Below are 25,995 nucleotides of genomic sequence, written 5' to 3' on the forward strand. Positions count from 1 at the left end.
ATTCTTTTTTTTTTTTTTTATCTCCACCCAGCGACACAACTTCTTAGATTTAGGATGATCTGTGCATCTACCCCAACAATACTATTGTTCAGTACCATAAGATATGCACACCTCCAGGGACGGAAAAAAACAATCTACTTTCATTTGGTATTTTGGCCTTAGGAAGCTTGCTAGGTGCGGCCTTTGGCAGGCTTAACACTAAACATCAACTGAGTAGACCATTAGTAGACACCAAATTTGAATTTTCCTCGTGACAAGAATGTAAACCAAATGTGTGCTACACCATGCCTATACGTACCCTAAATAACAGATACTTTCTCTTTAATGAAAATAGAAAGAGTTTCATGAATACAACTTTGCGCTTTCTTTCCAGTCTATCTTCACAAGTAAAGAAAGTTTAGTGATCAGTAAGGAACTCCTAAATCATTCTAAGCTTTCTCAAAAAGCAGTTGGATGCTATATGTGAGAATTGTAAGGACCTACACAGAAAGGAAAAACTAAAGAACAAACACTAAAGCACTATCAACCTCAACCTACAAAAACCATGCCTTCATCAGACAGCAACTAGCTTGCTAGGATGTAAAACCACCAAATATACAAATCAAACGAGGCCTTCAGGAAATTGTTAGCAATGCATCAATCATTTCAACGAATTACGTCCTTCACTCCTTTGCTGACACGGGATATGTGACATTGCAGCAAAGAGCATGTTCAAGACTTTTTACTCAGCTTTCAACCTCAAGATCTCCTTGGCAGTCCTCGACCTAAAATATGGCATGTGCTCCTACAAGGAAAGGACAACATTATCTATAGTTTCAATAAGCATGTTTTCTTGCAGAAAATAAGTCACAACGGCTACTACACCACCCCAGGTCCCTAGGTATCTTAAAAGCATATAGAAAAACGAAAATTATTATGCAAAAGGAAAAACGAGAAAAACAATTCTACCACGTAGAATAAGGAGCAAAGTAGGAAAACTATGCTTCAAAAAATTAGGACATGCCAGCTGCTTGCTGTACAGACTTGCTTAGGAAAGAATTACAACCACCTTCATCTGAATGGAGAGATGGATTTATTTATAACCCAAAAGAAGTACTATATTGTTTAAAAAAAAAAAAAACTGGTAAGGTTCTCGTCATGGGCTGGGGGGAAGAGAAGCAGCGAATAATACAGTTCCTGGAGAGTTTTGTCGCACTCTAACACAGCACAGGAAGGTCAAAAGTCATATTTTTAGCATTAAGAAACCCAAAGTGGAAAATTTTAGTGTCATAACCGTCCAAAAACAGCGTTATAATATATATATATATACACGCACACGTGTGTGTGTGCGCGCGCATATGCATTATATATAGTTCCCTTTTCTACTCTCAAAACCCGGTTTTGAACAGTTTGCCTCGTCAGTTTCATTTTTCATCCAGAGCTGCAGTGAGTATTGCAGTTGATTGTTTTACCTGATTGAAACAGAGTCCTATATCTCTGCTGTAGAAATCAGCATACTTGAGCATGAACATGCCGCAGTCATACCTGTTCATAGTGGAAGTTTTTATCAGTATGATTAGACAACAAACTTCAACCACAGAATTCAGTCAGTAGAAAATTATGCGCCGATCGAGATACAAAGTTGACTCATTTTTCTTGTAGCCGAACCACAGCTACAAAGTAAATTGGGCACATTATTGTAACAAAATTTAGGGTCAATTAATTAGACCTTCCTAAATCCTAATAGTTTAACAAAACTTAATATACATTCCCCTCTAGTTAGATGTTTCATTAGATCACCTTCTCGCCGTAAGCCTCGGTCTTAGAACATTAAAAACACAAGTTCCCATCCATTTGCCCTCCAATGTTAACAAAAATCAAGTTAAATAAACTTATAGATATTTTTTTTTTAAAAGGGGGGAAGATTCATGGGCCCCTCACTCTCTTCTAGCGTAAGCCATCTAGCCTTTCCCTACCCTAGCTTTGCTGATCGACTACATCAGAAAGAACACTTGCAGTTGGAGATATGGATTATGTGAAACTACAGCCCTATAGGCCTGTTCTCTTCTTATAACCTGTTTGGCCAAGTTTATTTTTTCCCAAAAGTGCTTTTTTTTTTTCAATAAGTGGTTATTTAAAAAAAAAAAAAAAGTGAGGTGTTTGGCCAAGCTTTTGGGAGAAAATAAGTAATTTTGGAGAGTAGCCGAAACAGTTTTTCAGAAGCTAAAAAAATAGCTTTTGCCCAAAAGCACTTTTGAAAAAAATACACTTAGAAGCACTTTTTAAAGGCTTGGCCAAACACTAATTGTGCTCAAAAGTACTTCTTACATTAATTGGCCAAACAGAAACTGCTTTCAACCAAAAGTACTTTTTGGAAAGAACTTTTGAAAAAAGTACATTTCAAAATAAGTTGATTTTAGAAGCTTGGCCAAACAGGCTATTTATTTTCCTTTCTTTTTCCTTTTCATTTTGTGGTGCTTTTTTTTTTTTTTTTGTGGTTCATTGTAAAACCTTTCAAGGAGGGATATTTTGGTCAAAATTTGACACCATCAACTTTTGCCATTAAGGAGGAAGCTCTTAATTATTTCTCAAACTGGAAGAGGGAGGTCAATCAAATGTTGTTAAATCAGAGGAGATATCTAGGTAATTGACCCTAAAATTTAAATTAACATGCATTGAAGTATCTTTCTGGTTGTTGCAAAATTGACGGCAAGAAAGAGCAATGCAGTTAGCATAACAAGATTCAAAGAGGATTACTGCACAAAGCAGAACATGGCAAGAAGCATGACTTTGTACTAGCAGCAAAGATATTGTGGTCATCTCACACCACATCATAGAGAAAACAAATAAAAGGAACTACTAATTATGAAGAACCTCTTGGGTAAAGTCTGTGTACTATTAATTGGGAACTGTCTGGAACATATAATCACTAAGGAACACCATATAGAGAACAGAATAAAAAGGTGTATCTGGTCCATATGGACAATAATAAGCAACAACAACAACAACAAGCCCAGTATAATCCCACCATGTGGGGTCTGGGGAGGGTAGAGTGTACGCAGACCTAACCCCCACCTTGAAAGGTAGGGCGGTTGTTTCCGAAAGACCCTCGGCTCAAGAGAGGAGAACAAGAGAGGAAAAACAAGACAAAAGGTTAGATAGGACCAAGCATATCGAAAATAATAAGAAAGCAAGGAATAACAAAAGCGAGAAAGTCATGGTAGAACAGTTCGGAAAGAAAGGATCATTAACTACTATAGATAACTAAGATACCAAAGTACAACAGCCCAACAAATATAAGCAGCAATCCAATGCAGAAATCAAATGGCAATAAACAAATGAGCAAAACTACAACTACTATGGTGAAAGGATTAGCCACCTAGCCTTCTATCCTAATCTGAGTCCTCCACAACCTCCTATCTAAGGTTATGTCCTCGGTGAGCTGAAACTGTGCCATATCCTGTCTAATCACCTCTCCCCAATACTTCTTCGGCCTCCCTTTGCCTCTCCTGAAACCGTCCATAGCCAACCTCTCACACCTCCGCACTGGGGCATCTATGTCTCTCCTCTTCACATGCCCAAACCATCTCAGCCTCGCTTCCCGCACCTTGTCTTCCACCAATGCCACTCCCACGTTGTCTCGGATATCTTCATTCCTAATTCTATCCCTCCTAGTGTGCCCACACATCCACCGCAGCATTCGCATTTCCGCGACTTTCATCCTCTGAACGTGAAATTTCTTGACTAGCCAACACTCCGTCCCGTACAGTAAGGTCGGTCTAACTACCACTTTGTAAAACTTGCCTTTAAGTTTTGGTGGCACTTTCTTATCACACAGCACTCCGGAGGCGAGCCTCCATTTCATCCACCCTGCACCAATACGATGTGAAACATCGTCGTCGATATCCCCATCTCCCTGTATAATAGACCCAAGATACTTGAAACTTCCTTTCTTTTGAATGGCCTGGGTACCAAGCCTCACTTCCTCGTCAGCCTCACGCGGTAGGCCACTGAACTTGCACTCCAAGTATTCTGTCTTGGTCCTACTCAATCTAAATCCTTTAGACTCCAACGTCTGTCTCCAGCCCTCCAGCTTATCGTTAACTCCGTTGCGAGTCTCATCAATCAGGACTATGTCATCCGCGAACAACATACACCAAGGCACCTCACCTTGTATTTGTCGCGTCAATTCATCCATCACTAGGGCGAATAGAAACGGGCTAAGAGCTGATCCCTGATGCAAACCCATCATAACAGGGAAGTGCTCCGAGTCTCCTCCTGCCGTCCTTACCCTGGTCTTAGCTCCATCATACATGTCCTTTATCGCTCTAATGTACACCACAGGTACACCTTTAGCCTCCAAGCATCTCCATAGGACCTCTCTTGGCACTTTGTCGTAGGCCTTTTTTAGGTCAATGAATACCATGTGCAAGTCCCTCTTCCGCTCCCTATACTGCTCCACCAATCTCCTTACAATATGAATTGCTTCTGTAGTCGAGCGCCCCGGCATGAATCCAAACTGGTTCTTTGAAATAGACACACCTCTCCTCACCCTCATTTCCACCACACTTTCATAGTGTGACTTAGCAGCTTGATACCTCTATAGTTGTTGCAGCTTTAAATGTCGCCCTTGTTCTTGTACACGGGAATCATTGTACTCCACCTCCATTCTTCCGGCATCTTCGATGTCTTGAAAATGACATTAAACAACCCAGTCAGCCACTCCAAGCCTACCCTGCCTGCATTCTTCCAAAATTCCCCAGGAATCTCGTCAGGTCCAGTCGCTCTTCCCCTGCGCATCCTACGAACAGCTCCCTTAACCTCCTCAACCTTTATACTCCTACAATATCCAAAGTTACGACGAGTGCTCCAAGTCTCCCAACACAATGTCTCTGTCCCCTCCTTCGTTCAAGAGTTCATGAAAGTATGACTGCCATCTCTGTCTAATGCGAGATTCCTGTGCCAACACTTGACCATCCTCGTCCTTGATGCACTTCACTTGATCCAAGTCGCGTGCCTTCCTCTCTCTCTCGCCTTGGCGAGCTTGAATAGCTTCTTATCCCCACCTCTGTCCTCTAGTTCTGCATAAAGGCGTTCAAAGGCAGCCGTTTTAGCCGCCGAAACTGCCAACTTCGCCTCCTTTCTCGTCATCTTATACTTTTCCCTGTTCTTCCACTTCTCTTCATCATCCTTGCTATCTACCAACACATATGCCTGCTTCTTTGCTTCTACCTTCCCTTAGACTTCTCCATTCCACCACCAATCCCCTCGGTGCCCACCACGGCGGCCTCGTAGACCCCAATACCTCTCTAGCTGCTTCCCTAATGCAACTGGTCGTCCTATCCCACATACTGCTCGCATCCCCCCTGCTATCCCACGCTCTCATAGCCATCAACTTCTCCCCCATCTCCAGGGCACTAGACGGAGTCAAACTTCCCCACCTAATCCTCGGTCGGTCATCCACGACCCTCTTCTTCTTCTTCCTTCTTATCTCCAAATCCATCACCAATAGCTTATGTTGGGTCGTAAAATTCTCACTCGGTATGACCTTGCAGTCCTTACAGAGGCCTTTATCATCTTTTCTAAGAAGCAGAAAGTCTATTTGCGTCGCAGCCACCGAGCTACGGAAGGTTACCAAGTGCTCCTCCTTCTTCGGAAAACTCGAGTTGGCTACCACCAATCCAAAAGCTTTTGCGAAATCCAGGAGTGAGACTCCTCCACCATTCCTGTCCCCGAAGCCAAATCCTCCATGCACCTCGTCATAACCCCTCGAAACAGACCCAATGTGCCCATTGAAATCTCCTCCTATGAATAACTTCTCAGTAGGCGGTATACTTACCACCACTTCGTCCAAGTCCTCCCAAAAGCGCCTTTTTACCTCCTCGTCCAAACCCACTTGCGGCGCGTAGGCACTAATAATGTTCAAGGTGAACCCTTCAACGACTAACTTAATCGCCATCATCCTGTCATTGATCCTCCTAACCTCTACCACCTGATCTCTAAGCTCACTATCTACTAAGATCCCTACCCCATTCCTATACCTCGACTTGCCCGAGAACCAAAGCTTGTACCCGTCCACCTCCTTAGCTTTAAGTCCTACCCATTTAGTCTCTTGGACGCAAGCTATATTAATCCTCCTCTTCTTAAGAATCTTAACTAACTCTATGGACTTTCCCGATAAAGTCCCAATATTCCAAGACCCTATTCTCAACCTAGAAGCTCCCTCAACCCCCTTAGCCCCCCCAACCCTGGCCCCCGATCCCAACCGAGAACATGACCCTAGTCTACCATCTCTCACCAAAGCCAGTAAAACAAATATATGCTAGTGAAAGGTTAATCTAAGACAAACGAAGGGTCAATACTAAAGCACAAGTTAGCAATAGTCTATAAGCAGTGAAATATGCGGAGCAGGCAAAATTTATAAGGCTAAAAGACCGGAAATGGGCTATTGGAGGTACCAACTCCAAGAAAATAAAACCTGTTCACCACCGAGAAACCTCTGTTCGCCGCCGGAAATGCTGTTCTCTGCCGGAAAATACTGTTCACTGGCCGGAATCACTGCTCACGGCCGGAATCACTGTTCACCTACCTGTGCAGAAACTGCCTGGAAGCCTACTGGTGGAGGATTTCCGGTCGCAGGGTAGAAGAGAGAGGAAAAGAGGAAAAAAAACAAAAAAGGAGAAGGAAAGAGAAGAGAGAGCGAGAGAGAGCGAGAGAGAGAGAGAGAGGAGAGAGAGAGAGCTGGCCGGCCGGTGGCCGCTTGGGGTGGCTGGTTTGGGGGGTGGGTGGGGTGGGGGTTGGGGGGAGGAGGAGAAACTTACCGTTGTTGAAGAGAGAGAACAGAGGAGAGAGAAGAGTCTCCAATAAAAACAGACAATAATAAGCAAATGAAGAAAATTTTATTCAAAGTAACGCAATCTAAATTGCATTAAAACTAATTATGCCAGAAGAACCACTAGGGTTATAGCATAGAACTTCTTATGTATATTTACACCAAGCAAGGCATGATACATTTCTCATCCAATTTTCAAAGTCTAAACTACAGCTTGTGCTACAGAGTAGGTCTTTTTTTTTTCTTTTCTTTTTTGTGATAATGAGGGCTACAGAGACGCATACACATTTGAAAGAATGGGATATGCCAAGATCAGGACAGCACAAACTATTCATACTTTTGGACATGTTAAGTTTCACTTAACGCAGGCATAAGCCAACTTAAAGCATTAAAAAATAAAACAATTCTGCCCTGAAAAACATGTCATTCTACAGCATGGCAACGACCATCTTTCTTAGATGCACGTCATTGCAATGCGTACATGTGATAAAGGGATCGCAATTAGTAGAACGAGAACTATTATGACTTTAAAAGAGACATCACATATACGGCTACCAATAGGAAGTCAACTTAATAGCATTGAAAATAAAACCAATCTGCCACAAAATAATATGTTATTCTAATAGCAGTATGAAGACCATCATTACTTAAACGCACATCATTGCTATGCTTACATGGGATAATGGGTTCGCAAAGTATTAGCAGAATGGGAACTATTCATGATTTTAAAAGATACAGCTACCAATAGAAAGTCATCTTAACAGCAATTTTAGCAGGGTCCCCCAAAAAAAAAAAAAAAAAAAAAAGTGATCTCCTCAGATACTCAAAGAGAACAACCCATAGAAAGGGAGAGGCAAATTTCGGGTCAAACTACATAAGCCATATGAAGAATGATATATATCAACGAGCCTCCAACATGTCGAAAGAAATTGTTAGACCAACAAGATTGAAGTATTATGCCTTTATCAGTAAAAAAAAAAAAAAAATCAGGTACTACGCACCCATTCTCTTGCTCTGGGAGGTCCTCAACAAATTCTAGCTTCCATGAACTAACATCAATATCTTTCCCACTCTTGTCCTTCACCTCGTCAACGAAGTACCTAGCCTGCACATGTAATTCCAATTTCCGCAGATCATGACATCCTTCAATCTAAAACAAAACTCCAATAAACATGAGATTCTTTTTCCCCAACACTAATTGCATCAATCAGTGTTAAAAAGAGCTCTTTATTTTATTTTTGCTTTTTATGTTTTCTTTTTCATTTGTTTGGCTTTCTGCAAGTAGTGTCGCTATGGCGCTGCCAGATTAAGCAGGACATAATGCCATAGTATCATGGTAAGAAATTACATTATCTTCCTGCATTTTAGTCCACTAGAGTATAGTAAGACTCAAAATGTATATATATTATATTATTTTTTAATAACCAAGAAATCCCCGAGAGATGATGGTGCACAGTTCAAAACTCGGTGGATAATGGGCCTACAACTTCAACCTTTTTGCACTATCTCTCATTTTCTTTTCAAGAAACTCCTTAGACACTACCAAATTCCAACAGGAATTAGATAGAAGATCTCACCCACGTACAACTGACGGTATATTAAATCCAAAACTGGGAAGAACTAAGACAGGAAGGAAACAAAAGGAAAGTACCACAAACGGGAACAGTAGAATAAGAAACAGCAAATTAAACAAAATAGTGACAAGGGAGAGGATGCCCTAATCTACGCTAAACCAGTCCTGTAAAGAGCCTAACCAATTGGATCGTGTGATTCCAATGGATATGAACAGCACTTCAACACAGAGCAGCCCCATCTGCTTAGGAGGCAACATAAACAAGATTAAAAGCTCTCATCTATTTCATCCACTATTAACCAGCAAATTCTATCATCACTTAACGTAATAAAAGGCTTAATGCAGGTGGTAATGTTTTTGCTGCCTACTCTAAGTCTCCAATTTAAGAAATCATAGTATGTGGTAGACTGCATAGAACCTATATTGACACGGTACTGTCAGAAAAGAAGTAAAAGGGATAAGATTTGAAAACAAAATGTCACATCTGCATTCTCTTGAAAAACAAATTCCTGGTAAGCAGATGCAAAACATACCAGCACTTTCAGTACTTGATGATCTCTTCCTCCAAGTGAATCCAAGTATTGGAACTTTTCATCCTTCTTGTTGATGACAGCTAAACACCAATGTATTTGTTTGTGGATAGGGACAAAAATCTAAGTAAATTAGGACATATCAATCAATATACAATAGACAACAAAACAAAGTAAGCAAAGATAGATGAACAATGAAAATTCCTACTTTATCACATTCAAAGAGGCAATACCCCAGCTTCCTTTGGGATGTCCATCTTTTCACAGGTTGATAGTTATAGCCTCCCTTGCCACTGATTAACTGAAATTGCACAAAATGTCCACAAGAACAATTAGCAGATATCACCTTCTGCTTGTAAGAAACTTTATATAAGAATTTTACACACAGATTTCACTTAGGAGATGATAAACTCTATCAGATATAGAAACCTTTTATCCAGTGAGTAAGATACAATGATATTGAATAAAAAGGATTAATTCAGGGGCACATTCTAGCCTCTAGGCATCTTCTAGAGACTATTAACAAGAAAATTACAATATTAACTTGACTGAGAAAACCAGTCACTGTCAACCATCAGATCATGCATTGCTCAGAAACTCAAATCAGCATTAGAAACAAGGTTCTCTACTGAGATCAGCATATCAACTATCAAACATTCATTAACAAATTATGACTAGAAAAAGTTGGGAATGAAATAATTGGCAATCATGATCCTTGCAGATCAGATGAAGAGTCTATGATAAAGAAGACAAAACCTGCAAACTTTACTTCTCCAGGGCAAGGTTGAAGGGAAACAAAGAGAAAAAATGGTTATTGATGCTAAAAATGAGATCTCATTTTAGAGCAGGCACTAGTTAGTACATTCCAATCGCACATCAAGAGTTGAACCCTGGGCATAGACCAAAGCCTGGTATTTACGTGGAGAAGGGTATAGGGGCGGGCTCAGCATCCACCAAGTTTCGAACTTTGCGCCACTTGCTCAGTTATAAAAAACTTATTACATTCCAAGCAGCATCTTCATGATCTCTAAGTTAGTATCAACGACAGCATCAAGAAGGTGCTAAATATGTTCCAAAGGTCATCAGGAGGGTAAAGGCTAAAGGGAAGAATTAAAAGAATCAAAAGGGAAGACAAGTCCCAGGTGTTATATCTCAAATTAACACTGATCGTATTTCAAACCTTGTTAGGCTTACACATCAACGTGCTAAAGAGTGTCATATACCCTGTAAATGAGGTGCCTATTCCGGTGGAGTTGGCTGGAATCTTATGTTGCAATGCTGGTTCACTATCTACCACTTACCTGGGGCTTCCATTAGGTGCTAAATACAAAGCCACTGACATTTGGGGTGACTGAGAAATGTGAGAAGAGGCTTGCGACTTGGCAGATGCAATATCTTTCAATGGGGGAAGACTTACACTGGGGAATAGTCAACAGTGTCCTGGACAGCATCTTTACATATTACATGTCCCATTTTCTATGCCAAGCAAGGTCCTGAAACAGATTGACAAAATCAGAAGATCTTCCCCATGGCAAGGTAACAGCAAGGGCATAAATTTCACTTAGTGAAGTGGTCCAAAGAAACAGTGCCTAAAACTCTTGGAAGGTTGGGTATAAAAAATCTGGAAACGCACAACAAAGCTCTCCTGATGAAATGGCTATGGGGGTACACACAGGAAGAGCAGGCCCTTTGAAAGAAGGTTGTAAATGCTAAACATGGCGTCCAGAATCACTGGTGTACTAAGTTATCTAGAGCTCCATATGAGGTTGGCCCTGGAAGAGCATATGCAAACTATAGGGAAATTCTCACAAAACTCCCACTTTGTTCCAGGTAATGGAATGCACATCAAATTCTGGACAGACAAGTGGCTAGGCATATGTAAGCTAAAGGATGACTTCCCTAACCTGTTTCAGATAGCTAGGGATCCACATACTCTTTCATCCCCCAAAACGAAAAGGAAAAACCCCGAACCCTCTTTTCAGGAGGAACATACATGACTGAGAATATGAAGAACTCCTCAACTTTCTCTCAAAACTGGAGGGCTACACTATCCCAGTCAGGAGACGAGCTAAAATGGGGTAATAATAGGAACTGGAACTATTCTTTAGATGGATATGCTTCTTTTTGGGCACAAAATGAAATGGTGGACTGCTGGCCTTGGAAGTTAATATGGAGGACAAAGCTGCCACCAAAGATCGTATGATTCAGCTGGACTGCCCTGCATGAAGCCTAACTTACTCAGGACATCCGCAGCAAAAGGAGCATCCAGATTCTGAATAGATGTTTTATGTGTTACAAGGCCATAAAACCAGCAATCATGTTTTCCTGCATGTACAGTTGCAACTGATATGTGGATACGTTTCTCTCTCTATTTTTGGACTCAGTTGGGTCATGCGACAGACCACCAAAGAGGCTTTTGAATGTTGAAGTAGCTGGAAAGCTGGTAAATCCATCAGAAGCATATGGAGGATGATTCCACCTAGCATTTGCTGGTGTTCATGGACAGAAAGGAACAGAAGATGCTTTGATGGTTTATCAACTCCAAACCACTCTATTAAGGCTAGACGTTTTTTGTATTTATGCAGCTGGAACAATATATCCCCTGTAAATTTCCCTGACAAGTTATGCATTTTTTTTAGCTGCCTGGTCTTAGGATAGCCACCTGTGTTTAGGAGTTCAACTCAATATTTTTTGTAATCTCAAATGTACTACTCTTTTGCATCTTCTTGATGGCTTCGATGAAGCTTTTTACTTCATCGAATAAAAGAAAAACATTTTGTTCCTAAGGCTAGAAAAGATTAATAATCGAGCATGCCAATATATGCTTCAGGCATCTGTATAAAAGTGCAATTTTTCTTCTCTGAGTATAAAGTGGCGGGCAGACTGGGGAAACATGGTTAAAACTTTATGAGTCTGTGTGCTGTGTAAATCCATACATACTTATTTTACTTTTTTATAACCGTGGTGTCCGAGACGGCAGGTCTGATGCTTTTAACAACTTGGACAAACAAACTCGAATTCAAAGAAATGTGAAATGAGAAGGAAAAAGAAAAATAAAAATACCCCTCGTCATGAAAAATATACATGCTATGAAAATTCATGTAAAAGATAAGTGATATAAACCTAGAATGGCTGATACACTTTATCTTTGAATACTGCAACCTAGCAAGCAACTGAATAACTTTGAAATTCAAGTTTTGAGCTTAAAGGCATAGAACTGACCTTCTTGTAAAAAAATGTGTTAAAGAAATGACACTTCAAGAACTTTTTGGGCTCCCTTTTTTCTCTCTCTTTTAGTAACTCAAGATACACATTAATGACCTGCAAAAGAAGAAAACTTCTTCAATTCCCATAATCCATTCAAGCATATTCTATAACCACTACAGCTCGGTAACTGACATAAAGTATTACCTCATCATTCAACCATGCCCCAGGTCTCAAACATTGCAACATCTCTCCAGTAATGTCTATATTGGAGTTTTCATGGGTTACCAAAACCTTCCTCCTGCCAAAACAAGTCCGTGAAAAAACATATGACGGAATTGCAAAAGTGAAAATTGGAGCAGTCTGAAAACAAATTTGAAGTTTAAAAATAAGTTATACCTGTTAGAATTAGATAAAGCACGAGAAACTTCGGCCTCTTCCTCCTCAGTAAGGAGTACAAAGGGTTCTGTAATCACATCCTGCAAGTTAATAAACCACAAAATAAGGACATAAACTAAGAATTTGATGCCCGGATTGCTTTTTCATATATTGCAAAGAGATAATGGCCAAAAACACACCTTAACTATCACATTTTCACGAGTTTCTCACCCAAACTATCAATTGTTCCTTTTCCCTACCTAAACTATCACCATCTACGTATTAAAACACACCAAGTTGATAGTTCAGGTAGGAAAAGGGAGCACTAATAGTTAGCCTAATCAGCTTCGGGGTGTGTTTTAATACATAGACGGTGATAGTTCAGGTAGGAAAAGGGTGCACTAATAGTTGGCTTACTCAGCGTCGAGGTGTGTTTTTGAGGACTAATAGTTTGGCCTAATTGCGATAGTTTATGCAGGAAAAAGGAAAAAAGAACAACTGATTGTTGGGGCGTGAAACTGGCGAAAAAATGATAGTTCAGGTGTGTTTTTGACTGACCATTAACTCGATAACAAATGCATGCAAAAGAAATGACTATAAAAATGGGTCCAGCAATATTACCTCCTTAACATGTTCTTCTTTCTTTTGAGGCCTCAACAATTGATGTGTTTCGCGAAGCTTCTCAGTATACTCTATCTGAAACTGCAGTCTCTTCAACTTATCATTTCTTTTCTCAGCTGAACCAAGCAATTTCTTATACACAGCAACATACAATGACGAAGAATCACCAAACTTGCTACCTAAAGACAATGAATCCAACATCTTTTCTGCATTATCCACCTTGTTCAAATTCACATCATTGGACACTGATGAATTATCCAAGATTTCAACAACCCCATCACTCTCCTTCCATATCTGACCCGACCCGTTATCAAGACCCGTTTTTGCAACAACCCCATCACTCTCCTTCCATTTCTGACCCGACCCATCATCAAGACCCGTTTTTTCAACAACCCCACCACTCTCCTTCCATTTTTGACCCGAGTCATTAACAAGACCCGGTTTTTCAACAACCCCATATTCCCAAATTTGGTCATCATCATCAATGTTGATCACTTCTTTATCTTTTTTCACATACCTCAAAATTTCAAAAGCGTTACTTTTAGCTCTATCATACTTCTTTGCTAGAAAATTCCCCATATTTCCAAATCTTGATTGTCTACAAGGAGCATGAATTTCTCTTTTTATAGGAGTAATATAAGATGGGTATTTGAAAATCCTTGTAACTGTTGATGATTTTCTAGGGAAAGGGTGTTCTTGAATTTGGTTAATAGATGAAAAAAGCCTAGGTTTTTTGTTGTTGGATATGTGGTCAACGTTGTAATTTGATGTGAAAAAATCATCAACACGTTTTCTGTTACATGTTAAGGCACCCATTGAAGTAGATATATGTCAAGTTTTTCTGGAAATTTATGCATGGATTGATAAAAGGGAAAACTGAGAGAAATCACAAAATAGAAAAAAGAAATCAATTAAAAAAAATGTGATTTTGTTGAATTTGGAGGAAAAGGGGAGAAGAACATGAAGGGACAGAGAATTTTGTTTTGTCGGTAAGAGGAAAGGGTTTTGGGGGGCTTTCCTTATTGGTTGGGGAATTGGAGAAATATTTTTTCCTGTTTTGGATTTTTCACTTTTTAGCAGAGCTCTAATAAATTATTACTATTATATGTGACACTTTCACAATGTACATGCTACACTTTCGTTTTGTGGTTTTTTTTCTGGTCGTACGAAAGAGAAGTTTGATTATTTTGTGTTTTGCTGCAACGGGTTGCTTGCTATGAGTGAATGTGTTTAGTATGGAGGATAATTAGGGCATATACTTTTTTTTATGCTATCATGTCCCGAGAAAGTCGTTTGTACTTTCTATAGAAACTTCATAGACAATTCAGAGTTGGTTAATATGATTGTTATGATTTATGTAAAATATTTTATTTTTAAATTTGAATCACGTGAAATGTTTTTAGGCTAAGGTCTTCAGAACTCTAGAAGAATGATTTCTATTGTCTTAACGTTTGATCTGCATGTTAAGATGCAAGGATGGTTTGCTTAATCAAGTTAAAGGTATTTGTGTCGTCGCGGTTGGGACAGAAATCGGATCTTGATAAAAAAGACATGAATAAAATGACCAAGTGCTATAATATTTGATTACGATGCAGAAGCAAACTACGCAATACAAAATCAGAACAGATCTGTACAACATGATTTAATAGAATTTAAAGGAAAATTCCAAATCATTGTTAAACTAGTGTAACAACCCGTTAGGTCGTTACGGGGGCTTTGACCATTTTACCTTTGCTAGTACCTTCCTGAGAATAGAAATAAGCTTAATGGGAACTCAAAAAGTTAGAAAACTAAAAATAAAATTTGTGTTGGTTGTGTTGGGCATTGCCTGGAACTTGTCTTCATTTCCGTTGGGGGGTGACTTAGTAAATTAGACCTCCGTTGGGAATTCCAAGGCCATAGGTGAGTTTGTAGCATGTTTTTATGTAAATGTGTATGTTTGGTTTGCGTCTGTAGGGCCTCGAATTGGTGTTGGGATTTTGGGTGAAAGACCGGTGGAAAAACTAGAGCTACTGGTCAATATGGACCGCTGCAGCAATGATAATACCGTTGTAGCGAGTCCGTCGCAGCGGGGAGGTGGTCGTCGCCACGAAAGTCGGAGAATTTAATGAGGTCCGCCATAGCGGGATCGTCGTAGCGAAACGTCGACCGCTAGGAGGCAGAAACTGTGTTCTATATTCCATATTTCGAACTTATTCCCTACATAACACCAAAACAGTTCCCAAGAACAATAAGTGGCGCTTTTCTAAGGCTAGGCATTACTCCTCATTGAAGGTAAATTATAATCTCTACATAGTTCATTCCCTATTCTTCCTCAAGTTCCATGACTAGCTTAAGGTCCTCTAATGGTGAATGAAAGAATGAAACCCTAGAAATAGTAAACCCTTGGATAATGAATGGCTTGCTGATTTTATTACTGTTTATTCATCTAGGAATGTAGAGTATCACTTTCTAGGATGAGAATTGATTACTTATGGAGGAAATTGCATATTGAGACTTAGGGTTCTAATAAAAATGGGAACTTTAGCCTAAAAATTGTTTGAAAAGGGATGAACTGATTAGAAAACTCATTGAAAAGGGTCATGGTTGGGCTCTCTTTTCCTAATTGTTATTTTGTTGAGTAGATAATCCAATATTCACTTAGCGTTATGAATTCTAGACTTTGAACGTTCCGAAGCTTTGCGAAAAGGGAAAGTTTGTTACACCTCGGAAAATTTCATATCGTTGCCTAGTGAAAAGGCTAACGCAGGGTAAGAGGTATACAATGTTTCTATAAGTAAGAAAAGTTGTTTAACGATTTTAATTAAGATTCCAAAGACGGTGGAAGTAAGAGAAGAAAGTTCGTTAAAGAATGTTGAGCGCAAGTTGTATCTTGAAGAGGATGTGTAAAGTATCGAGTTAATGTCGACCTGATGATGTCTTAAAGAAGAACTTATAATGCTCCTTAGATTGCTAATAAGGTTTTAAACAAGTGTTAAGAAGGTTTCATAAGGATTGGAGATCAAACGAACGACGGAAACAATTTCCGGGAGGTGGGGCTATACGACCCCTTATACGGTATGTATGTTGACACCCAATTTTGTCCCGCCTCTCCTCCAAAATATCTATTTACGCTTCTAATATTTTTGGCAACTTAAAAAAAAAATTATATTCTACTCCTTTTATTTAGAATTAGAAGTCCATTGTCCCCTAAAATAGTACCCTACCCGTTAATAATCAGCCCAATATCATTAGCCCATATTTTAATTTCATCAGCCCTCATCTACCCCAGCCCATATTTTTCAGCCCACTACATCCAATACCCGACCCGACTCGACCCGACCCGGACAGCCCAATCTCTTCTCCTAAACCTAAATCCCTCCCCCCACTTTTTCTTTTCTTTCTTTCCCTCATTCCTTCATCAGCTGCACCCCCCCCCCCCCCCCCAGCTCTCTTCTCTCCCTCTTTCATCGTCATCTCCTCTCCACCACGCTGCACACTCCCCGCCCACTTCCCTCTGTCCCCCACTTCCTTTTGTCCCCCGCTCCTCTCTCTCTTCTTCACAAAGGAAAACCCTAACAAACCCTAGAATCCCTCTATAAATAATCGTTTCTGTTAATTTATTCAAACAAGTTCTTGAGCTGCAAAAATCCCCTTACAAAGACATAGTTTTTTTTAGTCGCCGAAATCCTCTACAAAAAGAGGTTTTTAATCGCAAAAATTCCCTAAGAATCAAAGTTCTTGAATCGCCAAATTTCCCTTGAAAATACAAGTCTTTAATTGTTCCAGTTCCCCTTTAAAATATCAGCTTTTAATTTTCTCGATATCATCACAAAATATTAAATCCTGTTCTGTTTTTGCTGTGGGTGTTCGTTTGAATCCGAGCATACACGAGTTCGAATTTCAAAGTGTTTCGAGGTACATCGGAAGCTCGAGCCCCATTTCGTTGCACTCGAAAAAGGTCGATAATCTTCCTCCTTCATTTCTCAGTTCCGTTTTCAATGTAATTTTTAGTAGTCGGGTTTTTTTTTTAGTTCATAGTTTTTGCTTCTATTCTAGATTTATTTATAAGTAGGTCTCCCTTCCCTTTTAATTTCCTATGTTCTGTGTTTATTGTATTTTATTTTAGTCTTTGCTTCTATCGTATAGTTGTTTCCAGTTCCTTTTAAAGTTTTTCAGCTCTGTTTTCACTTTCCTAGAATATGTTGTTAGTTAAAAAAATATGGTTGTGTTTTTGTGTTTAGAGTTTAGTTTTCTCTCTAAATGTAAAATGTTAAAAAAAAAAAAAAAAAAAAAAAAAAAAAGAAGCTATTTTTAGTTATATGCTATAACAGGATAGAAATTTGATGATGATTCCTGATCCCTTTAGTGTGCACTTTCAGTTGTTATTTTCCCATTGTCGCCTCTTTGTCCGCTGTTGTTGACAGTAGTGGTTGTCTCCCAGGGATTTCTTTGATGAAAAATGTTTTCTTTACAATATGATAATGTCTTTTTAGCAATAAAATCTGGTTATGAATCAAGTTGATGGAACTGCTGTGTGTTCATGTATAAAAAAAAAGAGCTTGCGTGTCTTCTCTCTTAGCCCATTTAAATCTGGATGTGGAGCATTCATAGGCAGAATGTTGTATGCTATGAGAAGTCAGGCTTAGTTTCGTTCTTTTATAAAAACAAAATGCTCTTTTGGTTTAATTAAAGTGTATAAAAGATTTAATTTGACTATGATTAAGCTTAGTGCCTGACTGAGTTGATTTTATATGTTGTCTGAATATGCCTTTTAGCAGAAGCCTTAAAATTTCTTTTTCGGAACCAATGTAGAAATAATCTCTTTTGTAGACACGTTGAAAGCTTCAGTAAGAGGGAATTGCTAGGCATGATTGAGTTTCATATTGTAAAAGCTAACTCTGCTTTGGAAGCCTTATATTTAAGGAATTGTGTTCACTTTGGTTGATTTGTTAAAGACATGATCTAGTTAAAAAATCAATTTTTTGATGAGGTTAGAGTAAAAATGAAATGTCAGGTGGGTCCATTATGCTCTTGACTCAAATGATTTGCCACTCTTTATTCTAAGAATCAAGTATACCATGTGGTAAAATATGATAAGCACAACCTCTAAACTTCACCTCTCCATCCCATTATTTTCTTAATTCCTCAAATAATAGCTTATTTGCTCTGTTTCGGCTCAAATAGGTTAGCATGGTAATTCAATATGATGACTGGTTAACTATAAACCTAAAGAGACCACTTTATACTTTAGATAGAAACTAGCATATGAGTTGGTTCAGGTTCGATGAAGCTAGTTGGACCCATAGCCTATTTTACTTGGGATTTTGGTTCTTTATCACTTTAGTTTCCCAATGAAGTAATGCATCTCCATGTTACCTCTCTGATTATGTCATTAAAGATAAAAGTTATGTTAAGATATTGTTATTGCTTGTGTAGAGTATTATGTCAAAATGTGCCATTATAGATGTGCGTATACTTGGGAGTATTGATATTGAACTGATGTGAAACCCTTCTACTCTCCTTCTTCCTCTTTGCTACTATGCTACTGCTATGTGATATACATAGGATATACACAATCTATTGCTCTGTTTTTTTGAGTTTACATTTTATATGTTTAACCATACTCATTGATAACGTACTAATCCTTTTCCTTTCATTTTATGCATGATCATCGCATATGAGTCCGAGGGACTTATCTTCCTCCGCATTCGGTGTTGGGCTAAAAGCCCAACGTAATCTCCCTCGCATCAGCTCTGTCCACGGCAAATAAAAATTCTGGGCCAAAGCCCAAACAAACAAAAAAACAGCAGCAGCAGTCCTTAAAAGGGGCTGAGCCCATTCAGCTTATTGGTTCTTCTATTTTATTTTTTGCATTTAATTTGTATTGCATGATTAACTCTTTATTTTGTTTTGTTTTCCTAACTTAGATGAATTTTAGTAAATTTAGTGGGGTTTAGTTTTAGTCGTGGGTAGTTAATTTAAGAGAAACTAATAATTAGTTTCATAAGTTTCATTTTCTTCTTTTCATATTAAAGTATTTATAGTACCTATAATATTTACTTTTAGAATAATTAATTTTCAATAGCGTAAATTCATATTTGAGTTAAAGGAATCATATTTTATTCTTATTACCTTGGGAATTTTAAAACGCCACTAACACGCAAAGAGGAACTAAAGAATATTTTGTAGACATCTTTTAAGGTTTATCCAAATTATGCATATATTTATTCAAATGTAGTTAATAAAACATAATCTTGTTTATACTTCTAAAACGCAAAGTCAATTAACATATAATCGTTTAGTTTGTTTCAAATGTTTATCAAAATACTGCACAAACTCACATTTTCTTCTACTTATATGCAAATTATCATATTTTTCAAATTTTATTTTGAACAACATTATTGTACTTCCATTTAAGGCATTAGCATCATTTATAAGCTTTATTTCAAAATAGCATTTTAAAATCTCCTTTATGCAAAATTAGTCTTATTTAAAAATAGCATTATTATATTTTCATTTAAAATCTTAACAGCATTTATAAGTCTTGTTTTCAAAGGCATTTGAAGTTTTCCTTTATGCAAACAACTATATTTTTTTACAAGTTAGTTTAAATAGCATATTTATCCTTTCCTCAAAAAACCTTAGTAATATGTACAAGCTATTTTCTTAAAATTTAAGCATTTTATTTAACCTTAATTAATTAACCTAAGTTTGGTCGGATAATCGTAGTTAACGGATTCTAAAGGATGCCTAACCCCTTCCCTTTAGAATAATCTAGAACCCTTACCTAGAATCACACTGATTAAGCAGACTATTGACGAAGGTTTAGTTAGCTTTACCGTAGTTAATAATTGGGTGCCCTAATTCACCTTAAAATCAATTAGGTGGCGACTCCTTAAAATAAAACAAATAGGAATCACCAATATGCTATTAACCTGGTTAAAATCGGGTGTAACAATGTATAACATTATACGGTCCGTATAGCACCCAACATAAATTTTATTTCTCTGATGGTGAAGTACGGTCACTTATACGGACCGTATAATGTTGTACGGACCGTATAAGTGTCTGTGGAAGCCCCGACGGGCTGAGTTAAGTGCAAGTATAAATATGCGTTCCCACTTTCATTTTCTCATTCTTTCCACTTCTCCATCTCTCTCAAGGCTTCTAGAGTGTTCTACATATTTCATAAACACCAATTCAAGGCAAATCAAAGATCAAATTCATCAAACCAAGAGAATTAAGTGCAAGAAACTCATTAGGGTTCATCTAAGACAAGAAATCTCATTGGAAGTGAAACTAAGGTTTTTCTCAAGTGAAGTGTTTCCACCCAAAGCTCATTCCCACTATATCAAAGGTAAGTTTTATATGATCATTTCATGTTTAAGGTGTTGAGGGGTTGAAAGACTTAGATTATGAAAGGAGGTGGAAGATGGGTCATAAATATGAGAATAGTGACATCTTTGAGTGGTAGCTTAGAATGAATTATGATTCTTGATATGTTGTGATTATAATTATGTTACAAATGATATTAAGGACATGGAATAAACATTATATATGAGTAAATATAATAGTGTACTATGACCATGGTTATGGATGATTTGAAGTGAAATTGGGAAATGTGGATAATGTAGGTGAACGGAGATTTTTGCTTATGATATTGTGAAGGTTATTATAGACGTTTGGGAGTTGATATATGATATGGAGAAAGTTGTATAAACAAAGGAAATGCTGCCCAATTTTCTATAACTTTAGTCAAGTATACTTAAGTTGTCGATTATCTAATGTTGGTAATGTTACACCTTGGAAAATTTCGCGCTACCAAGGTCGTATCCAGCTTAGTATGGGCCTGAGGAAGAGCAAAGTTATGCGAGGATTAAGGATAAATGTTATATTATAATAGTGTATTAATGGTATACATATGACATTTAGAGACCATATGGGTTGAATTGGTTCATGTCACTTACCGAAAAGCCCTCGTTGCTGTAAGCTAAGTGGGGCCCACACGCCGGAGTTTTATAAAGGACATATGAAGATATATATGAGTAGTACATGGAAAGTTGAGCAAGTCCTAAGAAGGACCCATAAGCCAAATATGGGCATAAGTCATCCAAAAGGACGATTTAAGGAAACATTTTCGGATGACCTGACTCGGAGGGGCCAAAACGCCATTATAAGTTTGGAATTTGGAAAAAATGCTAAGAATGAAAGTTGTAGATAATTGAAAGAGCTTTCCAACCATAGGTCGTGGGCCCTCACACGATATCGGGATCAAAAGTTATGGTCATTCTACGACAGACTGTCTGAGTAGAAAATTTCTGCGGACCATTTGACGGCCCGCAGGAATTTTGACGCCCCGCAGAAAATTCTGCGGTCCGTCAAATTGACACAGCCCAGCGTCAAATGGTCACAGTGACCCATATTTGACTGGGCAGTTCTACGGACCATTTTGTCGGTCCGTAGTAATTTTGACGGCCCGTCAAAATTGGCGTAGAATTGCCCGACGGGATTTTAAGTTTCCCTTTATATAATTTAGTCCACATTATTTGGACATTTCATCTTACCAAATCAGATCCAAAAGCTCTCAAAAAAACCCTCTCTTCCACTCCATAGACTAATCCAAGCCAAAATCCAAGAGAGATTAATTAACATTAAGCAAGAATCAAGATACCCATGTGCTAGAGGTCTTGCTAGGGTTAATAAGCTACAAGAATTCTTTGGATATTGAAGCTAGGGTTTTCTTCAAGTGGAGTATTGCTATCCAAAACCCATTCCTACACTATCAAAGGTAAGTTTTATGATCAATTCATGTTATTTAGAGTATTGAGGGGTTGAAAGACCCGGATTATAGAAGGAAGTAGAAAATGGGTTACAAATATGAGAATAGTGACATTTTTGAGTTGTGGCTTAATATGAATCATGATTCTTCGTATGTTACGAGTATATTTATGTTATTAATGACATTTAGAACATGGGATAAGTATTATATATGAGAAAACGCGATAGTGAGCTATAATCATAATTGTGGAGAAATTGAAGGGAAATGGTGAGTTGTGGGAAATGTAGATGAATGATGATTGTTGTTTGCGATATTGTGAATGTTGTTATGAAAGTTTGGGAGTTGATATAGAATATGGGAAAAGTTGTATAAACAAAGGAAATGCTGCCCAATGTTTCCTAGAAATAGTAACACGTTCTTATAGCCGATTAACTAATGTTAATGCGAATTCTCTTGAAGGTAGAAACGTGGGTATTGAAGGAGAACAAGCAAGCGATAGAATAGTTAAACATAAAAGGTATGTGAGGCTAGTCCTTTCTTTCTATGGCATGAATCCTATAGCATGACTTTTCGTTCCTCTTCATGAATTTCCTACATTCCGGAAAACTAATAGCCATGTTCATGAATAACCACATGAGATAAGAGATACATTATGAGTTCAATAGTGATGATGAAGAGTTTAGTATAACGATTCTAGAGTTTATGATATAATGTTCCTATGACGTTAATGGTGTCATTTATTGTAACCACTCACCTTATATACTATTTCCTTTAAGGTGAGGCAGAATACTTCAAAATGTTCCATAATGGATTCGGGGGTTCGCGACCTTAGGTCACCCCGATAAAGTATAGCTATCCTTGAGTTATTATACATGCATTATGATGAGTATAAGTTCATGACATTACACCGTACCTATATGGACGGGCAGACACACACCACTATAGCGGGCAGCTTATACCCCGGACGCGGGAGGCCTGGACGCAGGTTAATTACTATCACACCGTACCTATATGGACGGGCAGCTTATACTTATACATTTATGCATATATGATATGACGATGATGATTATGAGTAAGCCAGCATATGTAATTTCTTTTATAAGTGACAGTTATATACAGTTGCCCCTTATTGATGCTTCCTTTATCTCATTGACATATTTTCATTGCTTATGCCTCTCATACTCAGTACAATGTTCGTGCTGATGTCCGTTTTCTTTGGACGCTGTGTTCATGCCCACAGGGAGGCGATCTTGATCCAGACTCGTAGGGGCTAGTAGCTGATTTGAGAGCACTCCATTGTTCCGGAGGTGCTTATGATTATTCTTTTGTGTACATGTATATTTTGGGCACGACGGGGTCTTGTCCCATCCATATGTTTAGTACTATAGTAGAGGCTCGTAGATACGCAGTGTGGGTTATACGGTCTCACGAGGTTGCTACTATATATATATATATATATATATATATATATATATATATATATTATTTTGATGGCCAAAAAGACTTATGTATATAAAGGTATTTATGTTTTCAAATGAAAGATGATTTTCTTATAATTTGAGTACGAATTTGATAAAAGAACGTTTAATGAGCATGATAAGTAGTAGAACGAGTGGTGCTCGGTGGTTAGCCCCGGGTACTCGTCACGGCCCTAGTCGGGTCGTGACAAAAGTGGTATCAGAGCAGTTCAGTCCTAGGAAGTGTCTACGAGTCGTGTCTAGTAGAGTCTTGTTTATGGTGTGTTGCGCGCCACGCTAATAAACAAGAAGCTACAGGGCATTTAGGAAAAATGACCATCTTTCTTCTTATAAGATCGTGCGATAGAGCCGTGTATAAGATTTTTCCCTCTTAATAGTGTGCTATGATTTCAGAAATGCCGCTAAAGGGAAAAGCTACAGCCGCCCAGAAGGGCAAGACTACAACAAAAAGGCGGGTGGAAAGAGAGCCTCCGATGAATGTAGAAGAGGGCGAGTCACATAATGAGGCCCTATCTAATACTTCCTCCACCCCGCCTAATGTAGAAGAACAAGGAGGAGCTTCAACTCCAGTTCCTCCACCGGTTGCTTCGGGTCAACAAGTGACCGAGGCCATCCATCTATTGACACAGTTGGTTGCCACCCAGGCACAGCGGCAGAATGTGAGTTCAAGTGATCGGGTAGCTAGTACCAGAGCCCGTGATTTTATGAGTTTGAATCCTCCGGAGTTTTTCGGGTCAAAGCCGGATGAAGACCCGCAAGGTTTTATTGATGAGATGCTGATAACATTGAGGATTGTCCATGCCTCCGAGACTGAATCAGTGGAGTTATCATCGTATAGACTCCGAGATGGCATGGCATGGCATAAATACTGCGCATCTAAACTGCCTCTGAGGGCTAATGATATGCGTAAATACTGTGTACCTTCCCTATACCCCATACATACAAACACACACACACACACACACACACACACACACATATATATATATATATATATATATATATATATATATATATATAAACGATACGATGGGATGCCCACAAGAGTTATATACGCATATATATATATATATATATATATGTATGTATGTATGACCTCATGCATGCATGCACAGTATTTACGCATATCACTAGCCCTCAGAGGCAGTTCAGATGCGCAGTATTTATGCATATCATTGGTCCATAGAAACAGCTCAGATGTACAGGTTTATTTTTTCTCTCATGTTTTATATTACTCTCATATCTCTATTATGTTGTTTTTTATGCTTTACATACTCAGTCTTGAGATACAGGTTGACGGATGTCTCAGTAGGATATCAGCTCTACAGGCAGTGTCATGGCACTCCACTTGCTTCGAAGTTGCTCACATGTCAGCATGGTTGCATATGCATTTGAATGGGTATGGTGGGGCCCCGTCCTGGCCAAGTTATGTCATGTACTCCAGTAGAGGCTTGTAGAAAGTATGTACAGTTAGATGTATCTGACAGTCTAGTCCAGCTTGTATACTTGGTTTCAGCTTGACGATGTATATTATCTTTGGGCTTGTGTCCCATACACCTTATGATATCTATGCGTTAGTCTTATGGCCCACTAAGATATGACTATGAGATGTACGTTTTGAGGTGCTCGGTAGGTTACCCCGGGTGCCCGTCATGGCCCTCCGATTGGGTCGTGACAGGCTTATTGCCATTTCCTTATACACCGAAACGTGAGATGAAATTGTTGTGTTTTGAGAAGGAATGAGTCAATATATACTCTTCTTGTTGATTGAGATGGTTGCATATTCTTGTTGTTGTTGAATTGAATTATCTGAGCCTTGTTATGACTTGTGGCACGGTGCCTTGTATTCATTGACATTGATATTATTGACTGATCATATTCCATATTGACTGTTAGAATCGAAATGCGTTGAGATTCATATTGTGATCAGATACAGATATATATATATATATATATATATATAGGCACATTTGACAAGGGGTGAGGATGTGGCCTAGTTATGGGCTCGTGATTCGAGGTCAGTTTCAGAGCGAGTGGTACATGGACACTATGGGTCCCTTATAGGTCATGACTATTTGGGGAAATAATACCATTTAGTATGTGTGTACACGGTTGAGATAATTTCATTATTTTATTGTATGGCATCGGACTCATGTTATTACTGTTGTTGGTTGATGACTGAACTTATATCAATGCGGTGATTGATTGATAGCTGGACTTATCTTATTCCTATGTTAGCTGATTTCTACTGATGACATTATTTGGTTATGTGTGGTTGTTCCTATCTTATTGATTTTATGAACGTATGTATGATACTAATCTTAGTCGGCCTATGATATCTATTGGTACATAGTGTTTGTACTAATACTCATTGCTGCACTTTTTATTTGAGTGCAGATTATGTTCCAGAGACATCTTCCAGACCTCATCTCTAGTGTGAGCCCAATTCCCGATTGGATCCAAGGGTGAGTTCCTATCCATGCCATGGCACCTGAAGATCTCTCTTTGTTGATGTCTATTTTCATTCCGGACATTGTTTACGCTTATAGACAATGATCTATTCGTTAGACAGTTATGTTTTAGAGTCCTTGTACGATTACTTTCGGATCTTTGGGGTTGTAATAGTTAGATTTCCGCAC

The 25,995-nt window shown here is 38.5% G+C and overlaps 1 protein-coding gene across 2 annotated transcripts; it reads right to left on the bottom strand.

Moving 5' to 3' along the window:
* Positions 1–291: 291 nt before the first annotated feature.
* LOC132626795 (ubiquitin-like-specific protease ESD4) lies at positions 292–14,313 on the bottom strand. Of its 2 annotated transcripts, XM_060341790.1 has the most exons (9): positions 13,118–14,306; positions 12,518–12,597; positions 12,326–12,419; positions 12,137–12,235; positions 9,123–9,215; positions 8,918–9,037; positions 7,813–7,916; positions 1,452–1,524; positions 292–784 (listed from the first exon to the last, which is right to left on the bottom strand). In XM_060341790.1, the coding sequence occupies exons 1-9, from the start codon at positions 13,931–13,933 to the stop codon at positions 722–724; spliced, it is 1,542 nt and encodes a 513-aa protein (XP_060197773.1). In that variant the 5' UTR covers positions 13,934–14,306; the 3' UTR covers positions 292–721. The 2 variants fall into 2 exon arrangements, 1 of the variants encoding a protein (XP_060197773.1); XR_009577644.1 differs by lacking the exon at positions 292–784 and having other exon boundaries at positions 1,490–1,524; positions 8,918–8,997; positions 13,118–14,313.
* Between the last annotated feature and the right edge of the window lie 11,682 nt (positions 14,314–25,995).

The sequence above is a fragment of the Lycium barbarum genome, chromosome 2 (assembly GCF_019175385.1).
Source record: "Lycium barbarum isolate Lr01 chromosome 2, ASM1917538v2, whole genome shotgun sequence".
NCBI lineage: Eukaryota > Viridiplantae > Streptophyta > Magnoliopsida > Solanales > Solanaceae > Lycium > Lycium barbarum.

Excerpts from the sequence above, each read along its gene's own strand:
- LOC132626795 (XM_060341790.1), bottom strand. The coding sequence starts at position 13,933 with ATGGGTGCCTTAACATGTAACAGAAAACGTGTTGATGATTTTTTCACA. Across the intron at positions 12,598-13,117 it reads AAGAAGAACATGTTAAGGAG|GATGTGATTACAGAACCCTT; the intron begins GTAATATTGCTG and ends ATTAACTTGCAG. Across the intron at positions 9,216-12,136 it reads ACACATTTTTTTACAAGAAG|TTAATCAGTGGCAAGGGAGG; the intron begins GTCAGTTCTATG and ends GTGCAATTTCAG.